The sequence below is a fragment of the Acinonyx jubatus genome, chromosome A1, assembly GCF_027475565.1.
Source record: "Acinonyx jubatus isolate Ajub_Pintada_27869175 chromosome A1, VMU_Ajub_asm_v1.0, whole genome shotgun sequence".
NCBI lineage: Eukaryota > Metazoa > Chordata > Mammalia > Carnivora > Felidae > Acinonyx > Acinonyx jubatus.
This window is the reverse complement of record NC_069380.1, coordinates 113,058,618-113,080,185: the sequence shown is the minus strand read 5'-3', so window position 1 is coordinate 113,080,185 and position 21,568 is coordinate 113,058,618. Positions and strand designations below refer to the sequence as shown.

Sequence of the window (21,568 nt, the reverse complement as noted above, 5' to 3'; positions counted from 1 at the left end):
TCCGGTCCGTCCCCCGCCCGCCCTCCGCCCTCCGCTCTCCTCCCGCTCGCCGTTAGGGAGGGTCTGCGCCTCAGCCACTGCTTCAGTCACCGCTCCTGCCCCCTCTTCCACGTCTTCGCCGCCGCCACCGCCGGGGGCATCCGGGGGTCGCTTACCGGGCTGGCCCCGCGCCGCAGCCGTCGCTTCAGCGTCCCGCCAGCGGCCGCCACAGGAGGAGGCTCGCCGGCCGCGGAGCCACCCGGGGACTCAGTTCTCGCTCTATTGCCGTCGCCGCAGGTCCTGGAGAAGCGGCCGCGGCCGGGGGACGGGGCGTCGCGGTTCCAACGGTAGGTGAACGGACGGGTACCATTATCTGCGCATGCGCGGGTCGCCCAGGGCCGCGGCCCTCCCCCCTCTGCGCCCCCCAGCGCATAGTACCACCCGCGCGGTGCTCAAGGGCGTTGCTTGTTGGGTTGCCCAGGCTGGGAGAGGTGCCCTGAAGATGGGCTAGTACGTAGAGCGGGCCCCCTTTCTGCTCGAGCTTGAAGAGATGAAGCCTTGCCCGGGCTGCTTGCGGGGGGGGTGGGGGGGTGTGGCAGTCTTCGATTTTTCAGTCGCTGCAATGCGCGTGAGCGGGTGTGCCTTCCTACCTCCTAGCTCCCCCAAACTCCAAGGCACAGCAACCTACGCGTTTGCTAGCCTCCCCTGTGCACCAGACTGCGCCACTTCCCTGCCACTTCCTTGATGCTGTTCTGTGAAGTCAGTGCAAAGAAAAAAAAAGTGTGGTTTAATCTGGGCTAAACTACCCCCCCCTCCCTTTTTAAGATCACGTGAGATGAGTGGTTGCTGACTTCCTTAAATCGCTCAGAGAATATAGCCAAAATTGGGCTGTTGGTACACTGGGGACTTGACTAGAATGCACTCTGAATATGCAGACCAGAGGGGGTACAGCGTTAAGTTTCATATGGGGCGACTGGTTTCCGAGATAAGGTTATATAGGAAATTGAATCTATTGGCACACTTGAGAAATTAGTAAACTTTTATTTGTAATCAATTAAAAATCAAACTGACTTTTAGAACGGTCGTTGCAGAATTTCATTAGGTTCCGCATTGTGCCTTCTAATCATTGAGAGTAGTACCTCAAGTTGGGCGTTTACCTTCCTTTCAAGGAGCTGATAATCTAAAAATGATAACCCGATCCACAATAATGTACACTGTGGACATTAAATGACTGAAATACACTTACCTTTAAAGGCAGACATTAAATGGTAGTTTGAATTAATGACTTTCTGGGTTAATGTAAGGCTAGGTCTTCAATTTTGCTTTTTGCAAGTATAGTAGCGGAACTTGTTGGCCTGGGTTTCTCACAGGTACTGTGCATTTATTTATTACTTGTTGATGAAATTGAATGGTCACTATTTGTATGTCCATTACGAGCCCCTTCTTTATTAATCTATGCTGCCTTTAAAATTAGGGCAGTATTTTCTCCAGTTGTGTCACCAGGTAGGGATTTTTGACACAGTGTGCTTAAATCCTTAGGTGTAGAAAGGCATATCACAGTGTCACAAAATTCTTCACTAAGTAAATTTTACAGTGTGTTTTTTATTAGAATGTGATTGTTTTTAGGACAGAAAATGACTGAAATGAATGCATTATGACTTGTCAATTTTCCCTCACCAGTACAATGACGGATTCTTTTATTATCACTTATGGATAACCTCCATCTGCATGGCTTCCTTTTCATTTTACACTAACTTTAATATTGGGGAATAGTATAATAGTATAATATAATAGTATAAATATAATAGTATTTATAATAGTATAAATTATAATAGTATAAATTACTGTAGCTATACTTGGGGGAAAATTGTAAATATACATAACAATTTATGATTTTAACCATTTTTTAAGTGTACAACTTATGGCATTAAGTATATTTACAATGTTGTGCCACCATTACCGCTGTGTATTTTGAGAACTTTTTTTTATTATCCCGATAGCAACTCTGTAGACAGTAATTCCCCATTTTCTCCCCTGCCCAGCCCTTGGTAACCTTTATTCTATATTCTGTTTCTGTAAGTTTGCCTGTTCTAGGTAGCTCATGTAGGTGAAATCACATAGCATTTGTCCTTTTGTGTTTGGCTTATTTTATGTAGCATGTTTTCAAGTTTCATCTATGTTATAGCTTGTATCAGAATTTACTTCCTTTTTAAGGCTGAATTCTATTGTATGTGTATAGAACATTTTATTTATCTGTCGATGGACATTTGGATTGTTTCTACCTGTTAAAAAAAACCAAAATTCAATTGAGTAAATTTTAACAGTCTTATGGGTTTTATTCAACTATTCATGAATCAGGCAGCATCCCATCTAGCAGACTGAAAGGAGCTCTGAGGAGCTGTGCAAAATGGAAGGCTTTTAAAGCCAAAGGAGGCAGGACAAGGAAGTTCTAGCAAAGAGTGGGTTGTTTCAGGCAGTTTACCATACTTTGGTAGGCAGCCTGAGTCTATCAGGCGCATTACCTCACTAGCGCTGACCAGGAAATTCCAGACCGACTAGTTAAGATTACATTCTTGGGGAAGCAGTTAGGTGGGTAGGTAGATACTATCTCTTGGTTTGGTGATGTAGGCTTAGCCCAGGTGACTCAGTTTTGGACCTGTTATCTTTTTTTTTTTTTTTTTTTACGTAGGCTCCATGCCCAATATGAGGCTTGAACTCACGATCTCAAGATCAAGAGTCCTATGTTCTACTGACTGAGCTAGCCAGACACCCCCTGTTGTCTCTTTTTTAATACTTGTATTAACTTTTGTGAATAATGCTACTGTGAATATTGGTGTACAAGTGTTTGTTTGAGTCCCTGCTTTTGATTCTTTTGGGTAGGTACCTAGCAGTGGACTTGCTGGGTTATGTGGTAATTCTATGTTTAACTTTTCGGAGAAACATACAAACTGTTTTCCAGGGCTGCTGCACCATTTTTCATTCCTGTTAGCCATGTACAACCGTTAAGTTTTCTCCACATCCTCTCCAGTAGTTGTTACTTTCCTGTTTGTTTGTTTGTTTGATAATTGCCCTCTTAATAGGAGTGAGCTGATATTTCACTGTGTTTTTGAGCTGTGTTTTTGTGTTTTGTGTTGTGAGCTGTGTTTTTGATTTTTATTTTCTCGAGAGATAAAGATGTTAAGCATCTTTTCATTTATATATCTTCTTTAGATAAATGTCTTCACATCCTCTGGTCATTTTTGAATTTTTTTGTTTTGTTTATTTGTTTTTACTTTTATTTTTTATTTATTTTTCTTTTGAGACAGCATGAGCAGGGGAGGGGCAGAGGGAGAGAGAGAATCCCCAGCAGGCTCCTCACTGTTAACACAGAGCCTGACACTGAACGGTGAGGTCATGACCTGAGCCAAAATCCAGATGCTTAACTGACTGATCCACTCACCTGCCCTGAAAAATATATATATATATTTTTTAATTTGAGAGAGAGAGTGTGCCAGCTCCAGGAAGAGGCAGAAGGAGAGAGAAAATCTTAAGCAGGCTCCATGCTCAGTGTGGAACCCGACACGGTTCGGTCCCACAACCCTGGGATCATGACCTGAGCTGAAATCAAGAGTCGGACATTCGACTGACTGAGCCACCTAGGCACCCCGGAAATTTCTGTTTTATACACGGATAAACAGCGGAGGGACTGATTATATCTGAAAAATATTTCCATTTATATGTTAGATCACTATATTTTTTATTTTCAAATTTTTATTTAAATTCTAGGTAGTTAATGTATAGTGTGATTTTGGTTTCTGGAGTAGAATTTAGTGATTCATCACTTACATAAAGCAACCAGTGCTCATCGTAAGAAGTGCTCTCCATAGTAGCCATCCCCCATTTAGTCCATCCCCCAACCACCTCCATCAATCCTGTTTGTTCTCTCTCTTTTTTCCCCTTCCCATAAGTTTATTTGTTTTTTTTCTTTAAATTCCATATATGAGTGAAATCATGGTATTTGTCATTCTTTTATTTATTTTGCTTAGCATAATACACTCTAGCTCCATCAACATCATTGCAAATGGCAAGATTTCATTCTTTTTGATGGCTGAGTAGTATTCCATCATGTGTGTGCGCCACATTTTCTTTACCATTCATCAGTTGATGGACATTAGGGTTCTTGCCATAGTTTAGCTATTGTTGATAATGCTGCTGTAAACATTGAGGTGCATGTACCCCTTTGGATCTATTTTATTTTTGAAGTTTATTTTAGAGAGCACACGTGAGCAAGTAGGGGAGGGGCAGAGAGAGAAGGAGACCAAGGATCCAAAGCGGGCTGTGCACTGACAGTAGAGAGCCTGATGTGGGGCTCCAGCTCATGAACTGTGACATCATGACCTGAGGTGAAGTCAGATGCTTAACCTACTGAGCCACCCAGGCTCCCCTTGAATCTGTCTTTTTGTATTCTTTGTAGGGTAATTGCTGGATCATAGGGTAGTTCTATTTTTAATTTTTGGGGAACCTCCATACCATTTATCAAGGTGGCTGCACCTGTTTGCATTTCCATTAACAGTGTAAGAGGGTTTCCCTTTCTCCCCATCCTTGCCAAGATCTCTTGTTTCCTGTGTTACTTTTTGCCATTCTGACAAGTTTGAGGTGGTATCTCATTGTGGTTTTATTATCTATTTCCCTGATGGTGAGTGATGTTGAGCATGTTTTCATGTGTCCTTCAGCCATCTGAATCTGAATGTCTTCTTTGGAAAAATGTCTGTTCTTGTCTGTTCATGTTTCTTAACTGCATTATTTGTTTTTTGGGTGTTGAGTTTTGATAAGTTCTTATAGATTTTGGGTATTAACCCTTTATCAGCTATGTCATTTGCAAATATCTTCTTCCGGTCCATAGGCTGCCTTTTAGTTTTGTTGATTGTTTTCTTCCCTGTGCAGAAGCTTTTTATCTTGAAGTCCCAATAGTTCAGTTTTGCTTTTGTTTCCCTTGCCTCTGGCTACGTGTCTAGTAAGATATATTTAGAACTCAACCAGTTGTATGTCAGTACCAAGAACTTTTTCCCATCACTTTGATATTACAAAAGTATATCCATTAAATAAATGCTGTCTTCCCCACTGAGTAAGATTACTTCTCCTAAACTTGCCTTTATTTTGTTAAGTGTTTTATTAAAATGGCTAGGGGCAGAGGAGGGTATTAGTTGACAGGGAAAAGGAATTGTAGTATGTACACATAAACTTGACCTGTATGAGTCACTGTTCCCCAAGTCAGACAGTAGGCTAATAGGTGAGTAGGTTCAGTTTGAGAGCCTTATAGAAGACATGACTGAAGAATATTTGAAATGGAATGTAAAAAGGTAAATTTACCATCAAATCATGTGGTACATTGAATGCATACTAGTAGTAATGGGATTACAGGAATAACTCATTATCAGATTGACTTATTCTTTCACAGATATTTATCTTCTTCTAAATGCCAGAGTTAACAAGCAATCACTTGGTGATGGTTGCATAACTTGGTAAATTTATTAGATAGACATCATTGTGTACTTGAAAAGAGTGAATTCTATGGTATGTAAATTATACCTTAATAAAGCTGTTTTTTTAAAAAAACAACCTACCAGCAGACTTGAAGGAGCTTATACTCTCTTGGAAGAAATAGACATTAAACACAGAAAGGAGTGTATAATAAAACTTGTGATGAATGCTTTGGAGCCAAGGAATGATATGTCTTGAGACAATTTCACAGGGAGAGATCATTAGATGAGTGGGTTGGAGAAAGCCCCTCCAAGAATGGGAGTTGAGTGAGAGCTGAAGATAAGTAGGATGAAGGGGGGGAGAATATTTTAGGTGTATGAACCAGAATGTGTAAAAAGTCTTAGCTTGAGGAAAATGCACTGGGTTGATTAGATAACTTAATGAAATTTACTGGATTATGCTAGAGGGAAATACTTCAGTCTTTTCTGTCAGGTTATTAGCTAGCTCTAGTATGTTTTCTTTTCCTAATGTATATGATGTATGATAATTCTTATGTCTTTGATTTTTAAACAATTTTCAGAGAGATGTCTGTTGAGTTTATCATTGCCCTTTTTAGGAATAGAAAAACAAAATGTTGAGCTTTTTACTTGTTCTTAAGATATTTATTTTTGCTTTTGTTTATCAAGCTGCTGTTCCATACATTTGGAGAAAAAAGTAAAAACTGAAAACTAAAAAAATTTGTTTTTAGTGCTGTAGTTGATATTTAATGTTATGTTAATTTCAGGTGTATATCACAGTGACTCAGCAATTCTATACATTATTCAGTGCTCACCACCTTGTGTGGTCACCATTTGTCATAGTATTATTACAATATCATTGATCATTTTCTGTGCTTTATTTTTCATCTCTGTGACTTATTTTATAACTAGAAGTTTATACCTCTTAATCCCCTTCGCCTATATTGCCCATCCCTGGCAGAGTTGCCCCTTACAGCCGCCAGTTCTCTGTAATTATGAGTCTGTTATTGTTTATTCTAGAACTATATGAATGTAAGTTAAGTCATATGGTATTTGTCTTTCTCTGACTTCTTTCTTTTAGCATAATATCCTGTGGGTCCATCCATGTTGTGGCAAATGGCAACATCATGTTCTTTTTTTTTTATGGCTGAGTAAATTTTTTTTTTTTTTAATGTCTAAGCAATACTCCATTGTGTGTGTATATGTGTGTTTATACCACATCTTTATCCATTCCTGGGATACTTGAGTTGTTTTCATATCTGTTCAGATATGTTCAGGATCCTGTTCAGATCCTGTTTCATATCTGTCCTGTTTCAGGTCTGTCCTGTTGTAAATAATGTGGCACTAAACATAGGGGTGCACATATATTTTTGAATTAGTGTTTTCATTTTCTTTGGTTCAGTGTCCAGTAGTGTGAAAACCACTCGTTGTTTTACATAGTAGCTGCTTAATTGTTGGGGGAGGAAGTGGGGGATGGAGGTTGGTGGGACAGGAACTTTGTGGTCCGCATTTGGAAAAAAACCACTAGTCACAGTGAATTTAAAATTTGGAAAGGCAGGGGCTTGTGGCTGACTGAGTAGAGCATGTGACTCTTCATCTTGGGACTTCAAACTTTGAACCCCATGTTGGGTGCAGAGATGACTTTAAAAAAATAATTTGTTATTTTTATTTTTTTAAAGCTTATTTATTTTTGAGAGAGAGAGAGCAAGCGAGTAGGGGAGGGGCAGAGAGAGGGAGGAGAGAGATAATCTCAAGCAGGCTCTGTGCCCTTAGCTTGGAGCCTTGTCACAGGGCTCGAACTCACTAATTGTGAGATCATGACCTGAGGAGAAACTAGAAGTCAGACGCTCAATTGACTGAGCCACCCAGTCACCCCAAAAGTAAAATCTTAAAAAAAAAAAAAACTTGGAAAGGGAAAGAAACCAAAATTTATTATTTATTTACTTTTTTTAATTTTTAAATTTGAGAGAGAGAGAGAGAGAGCACGTGCGCACATGCTCGAGTGGGGAAGGGGCAGAGTGAGAGAGAGGGAATTCCAAGGAAGCTCCGTGTTCAGCATGGAGCCCACTTGGGGCTCTATCCCATGACTCTGGGATCATGATGTGAGCTGTAATCAAGAGTCAGACACTCAACTGACAAAGCCTCTAGGGATGCCAGAAGAAACTCAAATTTCGAATCAGATGAGAGAATTTTTATATGAAAAGCATGTACAAAGTACTCAAGTTTTTTGTAAATTACTTTCTGTATGTCTTCATACATTTCGGTGAAATTTTAAACAAAATTTTCAGTGATGATTGTGGTCATTGTTTCCTGAAAGCATCCACTTAAAAGGTAACGGTCTTAAGGGGCACCTGGGTTAACTCAGTCGTTTATTAAGTGTCCGACTTGGGCTCAGGTCATGATGTCACAGCTCGTGGGTTTGAGCCTGATGTCAGGCTCTGTGCTGACAGCTCAGAGCCTGGATCCTGCTTTGGATTCTGTGTGTGTGTCTGTCTCTCCCTCTCTCTCTCTCTCTCTGCCCCTCCCCTGCTTGTGCTCTCTCAAAAATAAACACACAAAAAAAAGCAGTCTTAGGTTTCTAGTCATTAGTTCAGTGACTTTGAACCAGTTTCTTCAGCTTTCTGAGATTTTTTGTTTGTTTCTTCTGAGAGAGGGAATGATGATCTGTCTGCTTTTCTCAAGATTTTGAATTTGAGGATTCATTTGGATAGTGAACTGGAAAGTACACCAGAAATGATAGCATCTGTTCAAGATATTGGAGTTCTGCTTTTGTTTGGTGTTTACAACTGGGAAAACAAAGATGAAGTCATATCTTTTGCTCTCAAATTTTACAATCTAGTGAGGAAGACACGTAAAAAATAAGTTTATTAAGTGTTTTTTTGTTCATGTGGTAGTTTTATTCCCCCCGCCAGAGCAGTTTTTACACAAGTTTGTGCAAAAAGAGAAATGTTCTGATTTCAAGGGACCCATTTTGTTAAAACACATTGTGGAATTGCCTATAATACCCTGTACATGAAAAAAAATGAAGCGTTATAGTTTTGTGTTAATGTGCAATAAGAAACGATAAGCTAGTCTTCTTTAAACCTTGCTCATTAGTTTGGTAGGTGCTACGTGTGCATGTTTTCAGTAGAAAAGAGGTTAAAGGTTACTAGAAGGGAGGAGTCTTGAGTCAAAAGTTATCAAAATTGAGATCATGCGCACATATTTAACTGGCTAGAATATGTGGTTGCTGTTATGCGTGTATGCTTTCTCAGATATTTTGTGTCACCTTTTATTTTTTAATATGTATTTTTGAGGGGGGGGAGGGGCAGAGAGAGAGGGAGACACAGTGTGAAGCAGGCTCCTGGCTCTGAGCTGTCAGCACAGAACCCGACTTGGGGCTTAAACTTGTGAACTGTAAGTTCTTACCCTGAGCCAGCATTGGACGTTTATCCAGCTGAGCCACCCAGGCGCCCGGTCACCTTTTAAATTGTAGTGCTGTTTTAAAAAAAGGGCCACTCTTTGTGCTGATACTTAGTGTGAAGAGTTAATTTAACTGTTAGGCACTTTGATTTAGTGGAAAATCATGCTACGTTAGTGGACCAGGGAAACTGGAGTGCATGTAGGAAAAGGGAACCCATTGGGAGCCATCTTCTAGTACATTACAGGCTTACCTTTTAATCAGACAAGCATTTCAAGTGCCACCTTTCCTCATACTTTCATAAGCAGGATTAGACATCCCTGTACCACACTTTGCTGTTTCTCATGCATTGATGTTGAACAATGTAGAACTCTAGTTCTCACAGATAGCTCAAGAGGTTATCCTTTGGGGAAGTTTTTTCACCTAATCTTTGAGACTAACTCCAGGTACCTTGTGGTCTCCTTGGCTTTTTGAATCAGAATTGTGGTGGCTTTCCAAGTAAATGTGAAAGTAGTCTTTTGCCTTTTTAATAGTGCTTGTTTTATTTTTATTTAAAATAAATTATTTTTGAGACTGTGTTCATGCACAAGCAGGGAAGGGACAGAAGAAAAGGAGACGGAGAATCCCAAGTAGCCTTTGTGCTGTCACTGCAGAGCCTGACCCTGGGCTTGAACTGACAAACTGTGAGATCATGACCTGAGTGGAAATCAAGAGTTGGGACGCTTAACTGACTGAGCCACCCAGGTGCCCCTATTTTTTAATCTTATTTTATTTTTAAAGTAATCTCTGCTCCCAGTGTGGGGCTCGAACTTACAACCCCGAGATCAGGAGTCACATGCTCTACTGACTGAACCAGCCAGGCACCCCCAATAATGCTCATTTTAATGTTCTGGTTTGTTAAGACTTAATTAACTTTCATTAGAAAGTGCAGTTAGATCCAGCAGCGTATTTTAGCATTACGATTTACAAATTTTGAAGTTAGTAGCTGAGTGACTTGAGGCTCACAGTGCTTTCAGCTTTTATCTATGTAAAAGAGTAATAGTGTCTGCTTCATAGCATTATTCTAGGTATGAGAAATAACTTGTAGAGTGCTTTAGATACTCCATAAGTAATAGTTGGTTTCCCTTCTTGATTTGGTTATCTTTGGTTGTTGTTATTGTGGAAAATAGATATGACAGCCATTTTTGATATTTTCTTAGTTTTTAATCACTTAAGGAGATGTTCCGTCTTGCTAATTTTGAATAGACAGTATTGTTTATGTCTTTATGCAACATATATTTGAAAAACTACATTCTGTGTCAGTCTTTGGGTGAGGCCTTTAGTGTTAGAAAGATGAAATGACAGGCTTCCTACCTTCACTCATCCTATTGAAGAGATATACTTTTAAATTTTATGGGACAGTTGCTAAAAAGGGTACACTAGCAGCAAAGGAGAACTGTCTGCTTCAGAAAATCAGGCAGGGTTTGAGAGGAAATGGGAGTTGGACTCAAAGAACAGAAGTTTGGTGAACAAGGTGGTGGTTGGTTATGGTATTGTTAGGAGTCTAAGCACAGAAAATGATATGTGCAAAGCCTGAGAGGTATGGACTGTGAACTTCAAGTAAATTTAAGTATTGCTGGATAGTAGAGTGAGGTGGAAGAGTGGCAGGAAGGGAGATTTTACTGGTAGTTGAAGTACTTGTATGTAGGTTATGCAGTGGAGTTTAGGGTTTAACTTGTATGCCAGAGGTTCTTAAATCTTTCTATGCGTTATAATCACCGGAAGAGTTTATTAAACATACAGAGGCCCAGACCATGCTCTCAAGGATGCTGGATTGGGGTTGTGGCTTTGCACTATGTGTATTGAGCAAGCCCCTCCCTCTCTGAGATGATGTGAGAGAAACAGTGCTATAGGTCACTTGGTCTCAGAAGTGAGGTACTGGCGCTTTTTTTTTTTAATGTAAGTATGGCTGACATATAATCCTGTATTAGTTCCAGGTGTTCAATATAGTGATTTGACATTTATATACATTATGAACTGCTCGCAGCAGTAAGTATAGTTACCCTCTGTCACCAAAAAGTTATTACATTATTATTGATTGTATTCCCTGTTGTGTACTTGTCATCTCTGACTTTATAACTGGAATTTTGTGCCTCTTAATTCCATTAAACGATTTTGCTCATCTCCCCACCTTACTACCCTCTGGCAACTACTAGTTTATTCTATGTATTTATGAGCCTGTTTCTGGCTTTTGTTTGTTTGCTTGTTTTTAAATTCCACATGCAAGTGAAATTGTGTGGTACTTCAAAAAAAATTTTTTTTTGTAATGTTTATTTTTGAGAGGAAGAAAGACCGAGTGTGAATGGGGGAGGGGCAGAGAGAGAGGGAGACACAGAATCTGAAGCAGGCTCCAGGTTCTGAACTGTCAGCACAGAGCCCAACGCGGCGGGGCCTGAACTCACAAACGTGAGATCATGGCCTGAGCTGAAGTCAGACGCTCAACTGACTGAGCCACCCAGCTGCCGCGAATTGTGTGGTACTTTTCTTTTTCTCTGACTTAAATCACTTAGTTTAATATCTTCTAGGTCCATCTGTGCTGTTGCAAATGGCAATATCATCTTTTTCATGGCTGAGTAATATTTCATTATAGATACCGCATATTTTTTATCCATCCATTCATAAATGTGCTTCCATATCTTGGTACTGTGTATAGTGCTGCAGTAAGCATTGGAGTACATGTATTTTTTGGGAATAATGTTTTCATTTTCTCATAAGTGAGATTACTAGATTGTATGGTATTTCTGTTTTTAATTTTTTGAGGAACCTCCGTGCTGTTTCCCATATTGATTGTGCCACTTTACTTTCCTACCAGCAGTGCAAGAGGGTTCCCTTTTCTCTAAACACTTGACAACACTTGTTACTTCTTTTTGATAACTTACCATTTTGACAAGTGTGAGATGATATCTCATTGTGGTTTTGATTTACATTTCACTGATTAGAGCGATGCTACCTGACATCTTTTCATGTCTGTTGGCCATCAATATGCCTTCTTTAGAAAAATGGCTATTCAGGTCTTCTGCCCATTTTTTAATCAGTTTGATTTTTGGTTGAGTTATGAGATCCTTGCACTTTGGATGGGCAAGATGACCTATTAAAGTGTGTGTGTGTGTGTGTGTGTGTGTGTGGCAGTAGTAGTAAAATTTATGTTTTTGTATATCTTTTAATCTTAAAAGTTATTTTTCTATATGAGGATTATGCATATAACATACTTGTATATTTTTTACTACTCTACTTTAGTAATATGCATACAATATAAAAATGAGGAGTGGATCCATAATTTTTTTCCTGATCAAAAAATTTGGAGTCCAGGGGGCACCTGGATGGTTCATTCGGTTAAGCGTCTGACTCTTGATGTTGGCTCAGGTCACAGTCTCACTTTTTTGTGGGTTCGAGCCCCGAATTGGGCTCTGTGTTGACAGTGTGGAGTCTGCTTAGGATACTCTCTCTCCCTCTCTTTCTCTCAAAAGTAAGTAAACATTTAAAAAATTTGGAGGCCAGGATTTCAGGTAGTTGAAGACAATTGAGGAATTTTGTGCAGGTTGTGGGGGATTTGGGTTAGATTTTAATTTTGAGGAGATTAGTGAGGGCAATAGGTGAGAGGACTTAGTCACAAGGGATTTCATCTCCCTCTGGCTTTATTACTTTGATTTGAATAGCTTGAAATCATGGTTGGAGGTGATAAAATAATTGACTTTGGCCATGAAACCCTTTTGAGAGTTTCTCAAAATGATCCAGGATGTTTACCAATAGCTTATCTCTAAAGCAGTTTTTGCCTAAATAAGAGAGGAATAATGAGCTGTTTCAAGGAAAAATAGTTTACATTTAGTGGGTCTTAGTGGGTCTTTGAAATACATGTGCTATATCTAGTATCACAATTTGGCAACTGTAGTCTTACAAAATGACTTGATTCCATTGTTCATTGTAGTTTTGTAGAATCACCAGGGAGGATTGTACCCTCAAGTAGTATGTTAAAGTGCACTCAGATGAGCAAGTCCTCAGGCATAGGAATAAAAATTGTTACAAGAAGTACTTCATGCTCTTTTTTTCTGTCTTATTTTTTTTTTTTAAAGTTTATTTATTTATTTTGAGAGACAGCACAAGGTGGGGGAGGAACAGAGAGAGGGAGAAAGAGAATCCCAAGTAGGCTGTGCATTGTTAGTGCAGAGCCTGAGGTGGGGCGCCTTCTCAGAAAACTGAGATCGTGACCTGAGCTGAAATCAAGAGTTGGATGCTTAACTGACTGAGCCACCCAGGTGCCCCTTTTTCTGTTTTCTAGGGTAAAGAAATTGCTAAACTTTTGGGTATTACAGCTCTCTCTCTCTCTCTCTCTTTTTTTAAGTTTATTTATTTATTTTGAGAGAGAAAACTGAGAAGGGGCAGAGAGAGAGAGAGAGAGAGAGAGAGAGAATCAGAAGCAGGCTCCTTACTACCAGTGCAGGGCCCTTGTGGGACTTGAACTCATGAACTGTGAGATCATTACCTGAGCTGAAATCCAGAGTCAGATGCTTAACCAACTGAGCCACCCAGGCACCCAGTATTATAGCTCTCTAATTAAAAAAAAATTTCTAGTCTTGAATTCTGTTTTGTTTTATTTTATTTTTTATTTTTTTTTCTTTTTAATCTTTGATATAACAATTTTATTTCCAGGAATTTGGTTTGAGGAAATAAGGATAAGTACAAAGATTTGGCTAGAATTATGTTCATCATAGTGTTGTTTAATTTAAAATAGTAAAAGATGATAACCTATATATAATAGTGATTGGGTTACATAAACCACTGTTCATACATAAGATCAATTGCTACATGGTCACTAAAATGTTGCATGAAACCAATACCACCAGGTACTGACAAGGATGTAGAACCAGAGGAACACTTACATGCAGATGGTGAGACTACAAATTGGCAAAACCACTTTGGAAAAAAAATATGGAACGCTTCACGAATTTGCGTGTCATCCTTGCACAGGGGCCATGCTAATAATCTTCTCTGTATCATCCCAATTTTAGTGTATGTGCTGCCGAAGCGAGCACTTGAATTCTGTTTTATACTATAATAAATTACTTATGGCATGGTCAGTGAATTTAGTAATAGATTTAATTGACTTGATGTTTTTCCTGATCAAAATAGCATCTATGAACATATGACTGATAGCTTTATGTGCTTTTGAGACATGAGGCTTTTCAGCCTTTCTGTTTGTTCGGTGTACTGTTAAAGATTTCAGGCATATTAATACCTTGCTAGTTTTCAGACCAGGAAGGAACCACTGATTTAGCATACTGGGAACCTTCATAGTACCATCTTTGTTCAGTTTGAATGAAAGAGGTGCCTTTTCCTTTGCTTTGTGAACTGTTTAGAGCTTGCTAATGTGAAAAGCTGAATGTATGGAGCAGGGGTACATTTATTTGGTTCATTGACTTAGACTCTGTAATTGTCTACAGACTCAAATCTCTGTTCCCCAAGTTTACTATCTTTATTGAGGTCCAGTTCCCTGTTGGCTTTTTTCTCTTTGTAAACTAGTGATAGGGATTTTTTTTTTTCTTTTTGGCATTAGCAATTATTGAGGTAGCTCTTTCAAATTTTTCTGTGTGAATTGTATCCTGTTTTGTCAAAACCATTTGGGGCAAAAGTGGGGTTTTTTGTTCCTTTCTATTCATTTTGAAGGTAGAAGTTTTTCCACATGAAAATGACAGTTTATCTTGGCAGATGCCACTTCACTTTTAACCACAGGTTGCTTATTTGCAAAATGATAAAACTTTATTTGTAGTATTACAGTGTTTTTTAAAATTGTTTGCTTTGACAAGACTTAGTCTTCAGTCGAGCTTTAATTTTTTTTATGCTATACAGAAAACTTAGTAATTTCTAAATGTGCTGGATAGCATACCTGGGGCTAAGTAGGGTAGGTTCTTGAAATGTGGCTAAAAGAGATATTTTATTTTTCTTTTTTTTTGTATGGAGAAGTATATTTTAAAAATGTCACACTCTATAATGAAAATAGTTTGGTATTAACTTATTAAAGTGCTGTTGTGTCTTTGTATGGTTTCTTTTTTAATTTTTTTGTTTTCATTGAAATATAATTTTATGTGATAACATTTTATATACAATAACATTCACCCATTTAAATGTCCAGTTCAGTAAGTTTGACATGTGTATTAAGCATGTAACTATCACTACCACAGTCATGACTTCGAACATTTACATTACCCCAGAAAGTTCTCAGTGTTTTTTGGTTTTCTCATCACTGAAATGGATATAATGAAAGTATCTGCATCCATAGGATTGTTGTAAGAATAAATGAATTAGTACATTTAAAGCCCTTAAAATAGTTCCTGAGTTATTATAAGAGCTCAGTTAATAGTCTCTGTTGTTATTTGTCCATAGTATTTTTTTTTCAGGAGTAGAATGTAGTGATTCATCACTTACATATAACACCCACTGGTCATTCCAGTAAGTGCCATTCTTAATGCCCCTGACCCATTTAGCCTATCCCCCCACCCAACACCCCTCCAGCAACCCTCAGTTTGTTCTCTGTATTTTAGAGTCTCTTAAGGTTTGCCTCCTTCTGTTTTTATCTTATTTTTCCTTCCCTTCCCCTATGTTCATCTGTTTTGTTTCCTTTTTTTAAATTTTTTTTAATGTTTATTATTTTTGAGAGAGAGAGAGAGAGACAGACAGTGCGAGTGGGGCAGGGGCAGAGAGAGAGGGAGACACAGAATCTTAAGTAGGCTCCAGGCTCTGAGCTGTCAGCACAGAACAGAGCCTGATGTGGGTCCCAAACTTGGGAACTACGAGATCAGAACCTGATCCCAAGTTGGACTCTTAACCAACTGAGCCACCCAGGCACACCCCATCATCTGTTTTGTTTCTTAAATTCCGCATATGGGTGAAATCATTTATTTATTTTTCTCTGACTGACTTATTTCAGTTAGCAGAATACATTGTAGTTCCATCCACGTTGTTGTAATATCTGTAGTGTTGATGTTGGTATTCTACCTTTTTTATTTTATTTTATTTTTTAACGTTTTTTTATTTTTGAGAGAGAGAGAGACAGAGACAGAGTGTGAGTGGGGGAGCGGCAGAGAGAGAGGGAGACACAGAATCTGAAGCAGGCTTCAGGCTCTGGGCTGTCAGCACAGAGCTTGATGCGGGGCTTGAACCGACAAACTGTGAGATCATGACTTGAGCCGAAGTTGGACGCTTAAGTGACTGAGCCACTCAGGAGCTCTGGTGTTCTTTTTTAAAAGCCCCTCCTTACTAATTTTATTAGGTATTTAAAACTTAAGAGATTCTTTGCTGTCTGTTCCTATTATGTATATGTATATGTATATGTATATGTATATGTATATGTATATGTATATGTAAATGGACCTGAATGGAATGCAGAAATAGCTTGAGTAGCAGAACTCAAGTTGATAGCTGCTCTATGAAGGTACATGTTCCTGAATGTACCTATCACCCACTTTTATTGAAAATTGGTATTGTGTTATTTTTATAACTGTGTCTCATGATACAGAATTCAAAATGATTTCTTATTTGTTGTCAGTATCACTATTCTAGGCAACTGTCATTTGTATTTAAAATGATTTTGCTGTTTTAGGTATGCTGGCTGGCTAAGTCCATAGAGCATTGACTCTTGATTGAGTTCCAGTCCCACATTCAGGAGTATATTGTACTTAAAAAAAAAAATCTTAAAACGAAAAAGATTCTTAAAATGTTTTTGCTGATTTGATTTATAATAAAATTATACTTCTGGAAATCTTTGGTTATTTTGAAAGTCTACACATTGTATTCCCTCGTGTCAAGCCTTTTATTGATTAAATGCTTTTGTATTTTATGGATTCTGTCTGCTAAGACATTTCATCAGATCTCTTTGGGACATTTTTCTATGGTGTCTGATGCTATTTTCTTTGAGAATTGGAATTTGTAGTTTAAATTAAAAAATTTAATGTTTATTTATTTTAGAGTAAGAGACTGAGTGCAGGGTGCAGGCTGGGGAGGGGCAGAGTGAGAGGGAGACACAGAATCTGAAGCAGGCTCCAGGCTCCGAGCTGTCAGCACAGAGCCCAACATGTGGGGCTTGAACTCTTGAACTGCGAGACCATGACCTGAGCCAAAGTCAGACCCACAACTGACTGAGCCACCCAGGCTCCCCTGGAATTTGTAGTTTAGATATCACATCAATTTTCTAGAGGTTCCGTGACAAATTACTATAAACAGGGTAACTCTAAAACAACATATTTTTTTTTTCTCCCAGATCTGGAGGCCAAAAGGCTAAAATGAGGGTGTAGGCAGGCCCTCTGAAGGTTCTAGGGAGGAATCATCCATTGTCTCTTCTAGCTTTTGATGACTCCTGGTGTTTCTTGTCTTGTGACCGCAGAACTCCCAATTTCTTCCTGTTTCTTCACACAGCCTTCTTCCCCTCACTGTGTGTCTATCTGTCCTGTCTTCTGCTTATAAAGACACCAGTCATTGGATTTAGGACTCACCTAAATCCAGGGTAATTTCATTTTGAGATCCTCAACTAATTACATACGCAAAGACCCTATTTCCAAATAAGTTCACATTCTGAGGTTCTGGGTAGACATGAGATTTTTGGGGAATGCTGTTGAACCCACTACAGATAGGAAGGGAATATTCACATGATTTAAACTCTGAGAAGTGGTGGGGAACAGAATTAAATAATTTCAAAAACTACTTCACAGTTTGCAGAAATGTTATTTTGGGCTACTCTCCACTCTAAATGCTTTTGCAGTGTGTTGGTTCCTGGTTTCATTAAGACACAGAAACACTGAGTACCCATCTTAGTGATAACATAGAACTTGCTTCTGACAAGACTCTTCTAATGAGTGTTTTATTGTACCTCAGGCAAGTCCTGTTTTTCTTTATGACTTGAAGGTATTAACCTGAAACCTGACTTTTAATGTGAGTTTATTAAACATTTTATCCCTGAAGTTAACCTCTCTAAAAGGTCTTCTATAACTTAACTTTGAAGTTGTTTTTCAGATGAATACACTACATGTTTTAGCAGGCATTGCAGGATGTTTGGGAAGTAATCATCTACTAAAGATTTGTTGTGGGAATGTGGTTTTCCTTTCCCTCCATTTTTAATGTTCCTCTTGGAGGTATATGTTACTAATAAGACATTTTTGAAAATCACAGTGAATGATAATACTGTTCTGCTGACCTGAGTGCTCTCTCTCTTTTTTAAAAAATTTATTTATTTATTAAGTAGGGTCTGTGCCCACCCAATGTGGGGATCAAACTCATGACCCTGAAATTAATTAAGAGTTGCATGCTCCACGGACTGAGCCAGCCAGGTGGCCCTGACTTGGACTCTTTTGAGCAGAGTGCTGCAGTGTAGTTTGCTGCTGAACTTACTAATTTTTAAATAGATTATTAGAATTCCCAGAGGGTGATGAAACAATTGATAAATGAGACCAAATATTAAATGCATTGCCAAACAGATTTCCTCTCTCCAGCCTGTTTGCTGGTTTTTTAACATTTAATGTGAAGAGAGAAAACTGGTTCTCTCTCTGCTACCTGATGTATTATCTCAGTTAAACTTAACAACTATGTAGGTATTACTTTTACATAAGGAAATCTAAGATTAGAGACATGGAGACATGGAAGTTTTTCAGGGTCACATCTATAGGATGGTGTAGTTAATATTTTGAATGTCAGCCTTTCTGGTTCTGTTAACTGCTCTTTTCCAACATACGCTGTTATCTCTCCAAACCAGAAAGGTCAGACAACTACATTCTTGCTAACAAAATATTTGCTGTGTACAAAAAAAAAAAAAAAAAAAAAAAGAATAAAGTACATGAGTGCTGTTCTGAGCTTAGAATCTTGTCTTCAGTTCTTTGAGCTAAAAATGCTTCTGTGTTTTATTCTGAGTATAAGGGGACACAATGGACGTGGGTGGGGTGTGTGTATATGTGCTCAAATGCAAGATCCATTGAGGAAAATGGATTATTTGGATGGTGTAATCTCTGAAGATCTGTACTGTTAAAGATTCTCCTTTGCAGTTTTCTTTTGTTTTTAGCAAAAAGATTCTTGTCCAGGTTAGCCATCATAATTTGAAACCTTGTGCAAGATTTTTGCCTCTAGCTGGGTCACAGGCAAATTTTCAGGCAGAAGAATGGTTTTAAGTGTAGGTATCCTCCTAAAAGGACTTCAGTGTTTATTCTAGTCACTTCTCACAGTTAAAGTTGGTTTGGGAAATAAAAAGAATTTTTTTTTTCTTCTAGATTAACTGCTGAAGTACTGATCGAGTTCTGCGTTTCTTCAATGAGGAACTACAGGCTGATCTTCTGCCATAATCTCAAACAGCCATAAATGACAAAAGAATGCTTGCTCAGTGAGGGTAGCTGGTACAGAAGCCATTTTTTAAACTTAGGTGTTTAAGTACTCAAAGGTAAGTTTTCAAAACGGTATTCCCATGCTGTATAAATACACAGAAATTTGGGGGTTTATCTCCTATTGCTGCTATTTGGTTATTAACTTGAGGTTTGGTAGTTATTAGCTGGCACCAGATATGTTGAAGAATGGATCTTCTTTGTCTGAAGTTGTATACATTTATGGCATTTTGTGGTGCCTAAGTTAACCTCTGTTGTTTCTGTAAGTTGAATAGATTGTGTCCCAGTCACATTGTGATACTCTCTTGATCTACTGGGTACAGCTATTATGTAATGTGTATAGAAGTTGTTTTTGCAAACTTCAGAATATTGAGTAGTTTTATTTATTTTTTTGCTCTCTTGTGTGAGAAGGGAATTGTTTCTTTGGGGTTATGAAAAAAAAACACAGTTGGTGTCATTTTGTTCATTATCAACTTTTGAAAAAAGTTTTTCTTTCTTTTGAAAATACTTACTGCCCACATAAAGTAATAAATGTTTTATTTTAGAAAACAATTTTTCTTGGGATTACTTGTTCTCTGATGCTTCATCTATTAGAAACATTGTTTTCTCTCACTGCTTTACTGATCACAGTTACTACAAAGTTAAGACAAATAACTTATTTCTTCTGAACTAGACTGGCTGTGGAAATTTTTCTTTGAAATAATTAATGAAACAGCAAGTTTGATGAAAGAACATTCTCGTTTGAAAGTTGATGTCTAGAACTGAAAATTTTCCTTCATTTATAAAAACATTATGGCTGCTCTGTCATGTAGAAATAAAAACTGGTTAATCTTGTTCTTACTAGCCTATCATTTATAAAAAGTTATTTTTAAACCATCAATTTATAAAAAGTGATTCTCTCCTGTTTTGGATGCTAACAAATTAAGGGGTTTGACGGGGTTCATGTAGCACAGTCCAGAAATGATTGGGTTTGGTTTTTCACCTGTGTCAATAAGCCTGCTCAGTAAAGGCCCTGTTGGAGCCATGTTTGCTCCTTAATTTGTCTTTGGGACATTAATGTCCTTTGCTAAGTTTAATGACAAATTTGCCATTATTTGATAAATACACGAACACTAAAGGCAGTATTCAAAACTAACTATATTTAATGGAGAAAATGCTTGGGTGATTATATTGAACTTTATTTGTAGAATGTTCTGTGGGCCTGAAAGCTAGAACATATGTAATGATGAAAACACATTCTGGTATAAAGCATTTTTCTGTAATTATTTTAGTCATATTGTCACCTGTTGATTGTTAGTCTTTATTTATTTATTTATTTATTTATTTATTTATTTATTTATTTATTTATAATCTTTCATTTGGCAGAAAAGACAGCTTTGATTTCTGGCTGCAAAAAAGATATGAGGAAGAGCTCCTCCCCTTCCTTGAGTAACTGCAACTCTGTTCTTGCTAACAAAATATTTGGAATTCCACTTGATGAGCTGCAGCAGGGAGGACATCCAGACAATGAGGTTCCGTTCATAGTCCGCCACGTTGTGGACTATATCGAGGAACATGGTATACATTTCCTTACCTTTAGGGCTAGCCTTTGTTTTAATAAACCCAACTTATACCTTTTGACCTTGGATTTCTTTCTTTCTTTCTTTCTGTCTTTCTGTCTTTCTGCCTTTCTGTCTTTCTTTCTTTCTTCCCTCCCTCCCTCCCTCCCTCCCTCCCTCCCTTCCTTCCTTTTCCAGTATGAAAAGTCCAAAATTTAGTAAGGAAAAATGTTAATTTCTTATTTAAAGTCATACACTTAGAAATGCCCAGCATAGAGCATTTTTTAGTGGGGTGGTGATAGTAATATTTTTAATGGGCCGGGGGTAGATAAAATAGATTATCCCTTAGGACAGAGATAGTATGTTTCTAGGTGTGTTATTTGAAGGTGTTCAGCCCAACCGGAGAGCCAAGAAGGGCTTTGAGAAGTATGAATATTTTAAATTGATTGGAAAATGAATATATATGGCCAAGTACTTGAAGTTGAATCTTATTAAATTTTTGCCTTGAACTAATGTAGGAGGTCTGGAGCAGCAAGGACTTTTTCAAGTCAATGGAAATGCTGAGACAGTGGAGTGGCTTCGACAGAGATACGACAGCGGAGAAGAGGTGGATTTGGTTAAGGAAGCAGATGTTCCCTCAGCTATTAGTCTTCTTAGATTTTTCCTTCAAGAACTTCCTGAACCTGTTATTCCTGGCAGTTTGCATATTCACTTGATGCAGCTTTCTCAAGGTAGTGTAATTTGATTCTTACTAATCAATCATTTGCCATTAATTTCAGGATA

The 21,568-nt window shown here is 38.2% G+C and overlaps 1 protein-coding gene and 1 non-coding gene across 11 annotated transcripts in view; one reads left to right on the top strand and one right to left on the bottom strand.

Moving 5' to 3' along the window:
* The first annotated feature begins 2 nt into the window (after positions 1-2).
* Positions 3-21,568, top strand: part of FAM13B (family with sequence similarity 13 member B) — an 87,892-nt gene continuing 66,326 nt past the window's right edge. For 6 of the 10 annotated variants that reach the window (XM_027076616.2, XM_027076613.2, XM_053221312.1 and 3 more), the window contains exons 1-4: positions 4-326; positions 19,140-19,306; positions 20,613-20,804; positions 21,304-21,516. In XM_027076616.2, the coding sequence (XP_026932417.1) occupies positions 20,648-20,804; positions 21,304-21,516 (370 nt within the window). In that variant the 5' untranslated portion in view covers positions 4-326; positions 19,140-19,306; positions 20,613-20,647. Of the gene's footprint in view, positions 327-19,139; positions 19,307-20,612; positions 20,805-21,303; positions 21,517-21,568 lie in introns of all 10 variants that reach the window. The other 4 variants (XM_027076617.2, XM_027076614.2, XM_027076611.2 and 1 more) reach the window with 2 other exon arrangements.
* On the bottom strand, positions 13,816-13,925 carry LOC113604590 (U6 spliceosomal RNA). The gene has a single exon (XR_003426566.1). It is a non-coding gene; the product is annotated as a U6 spliceosomal RNA (small nuclear RNA).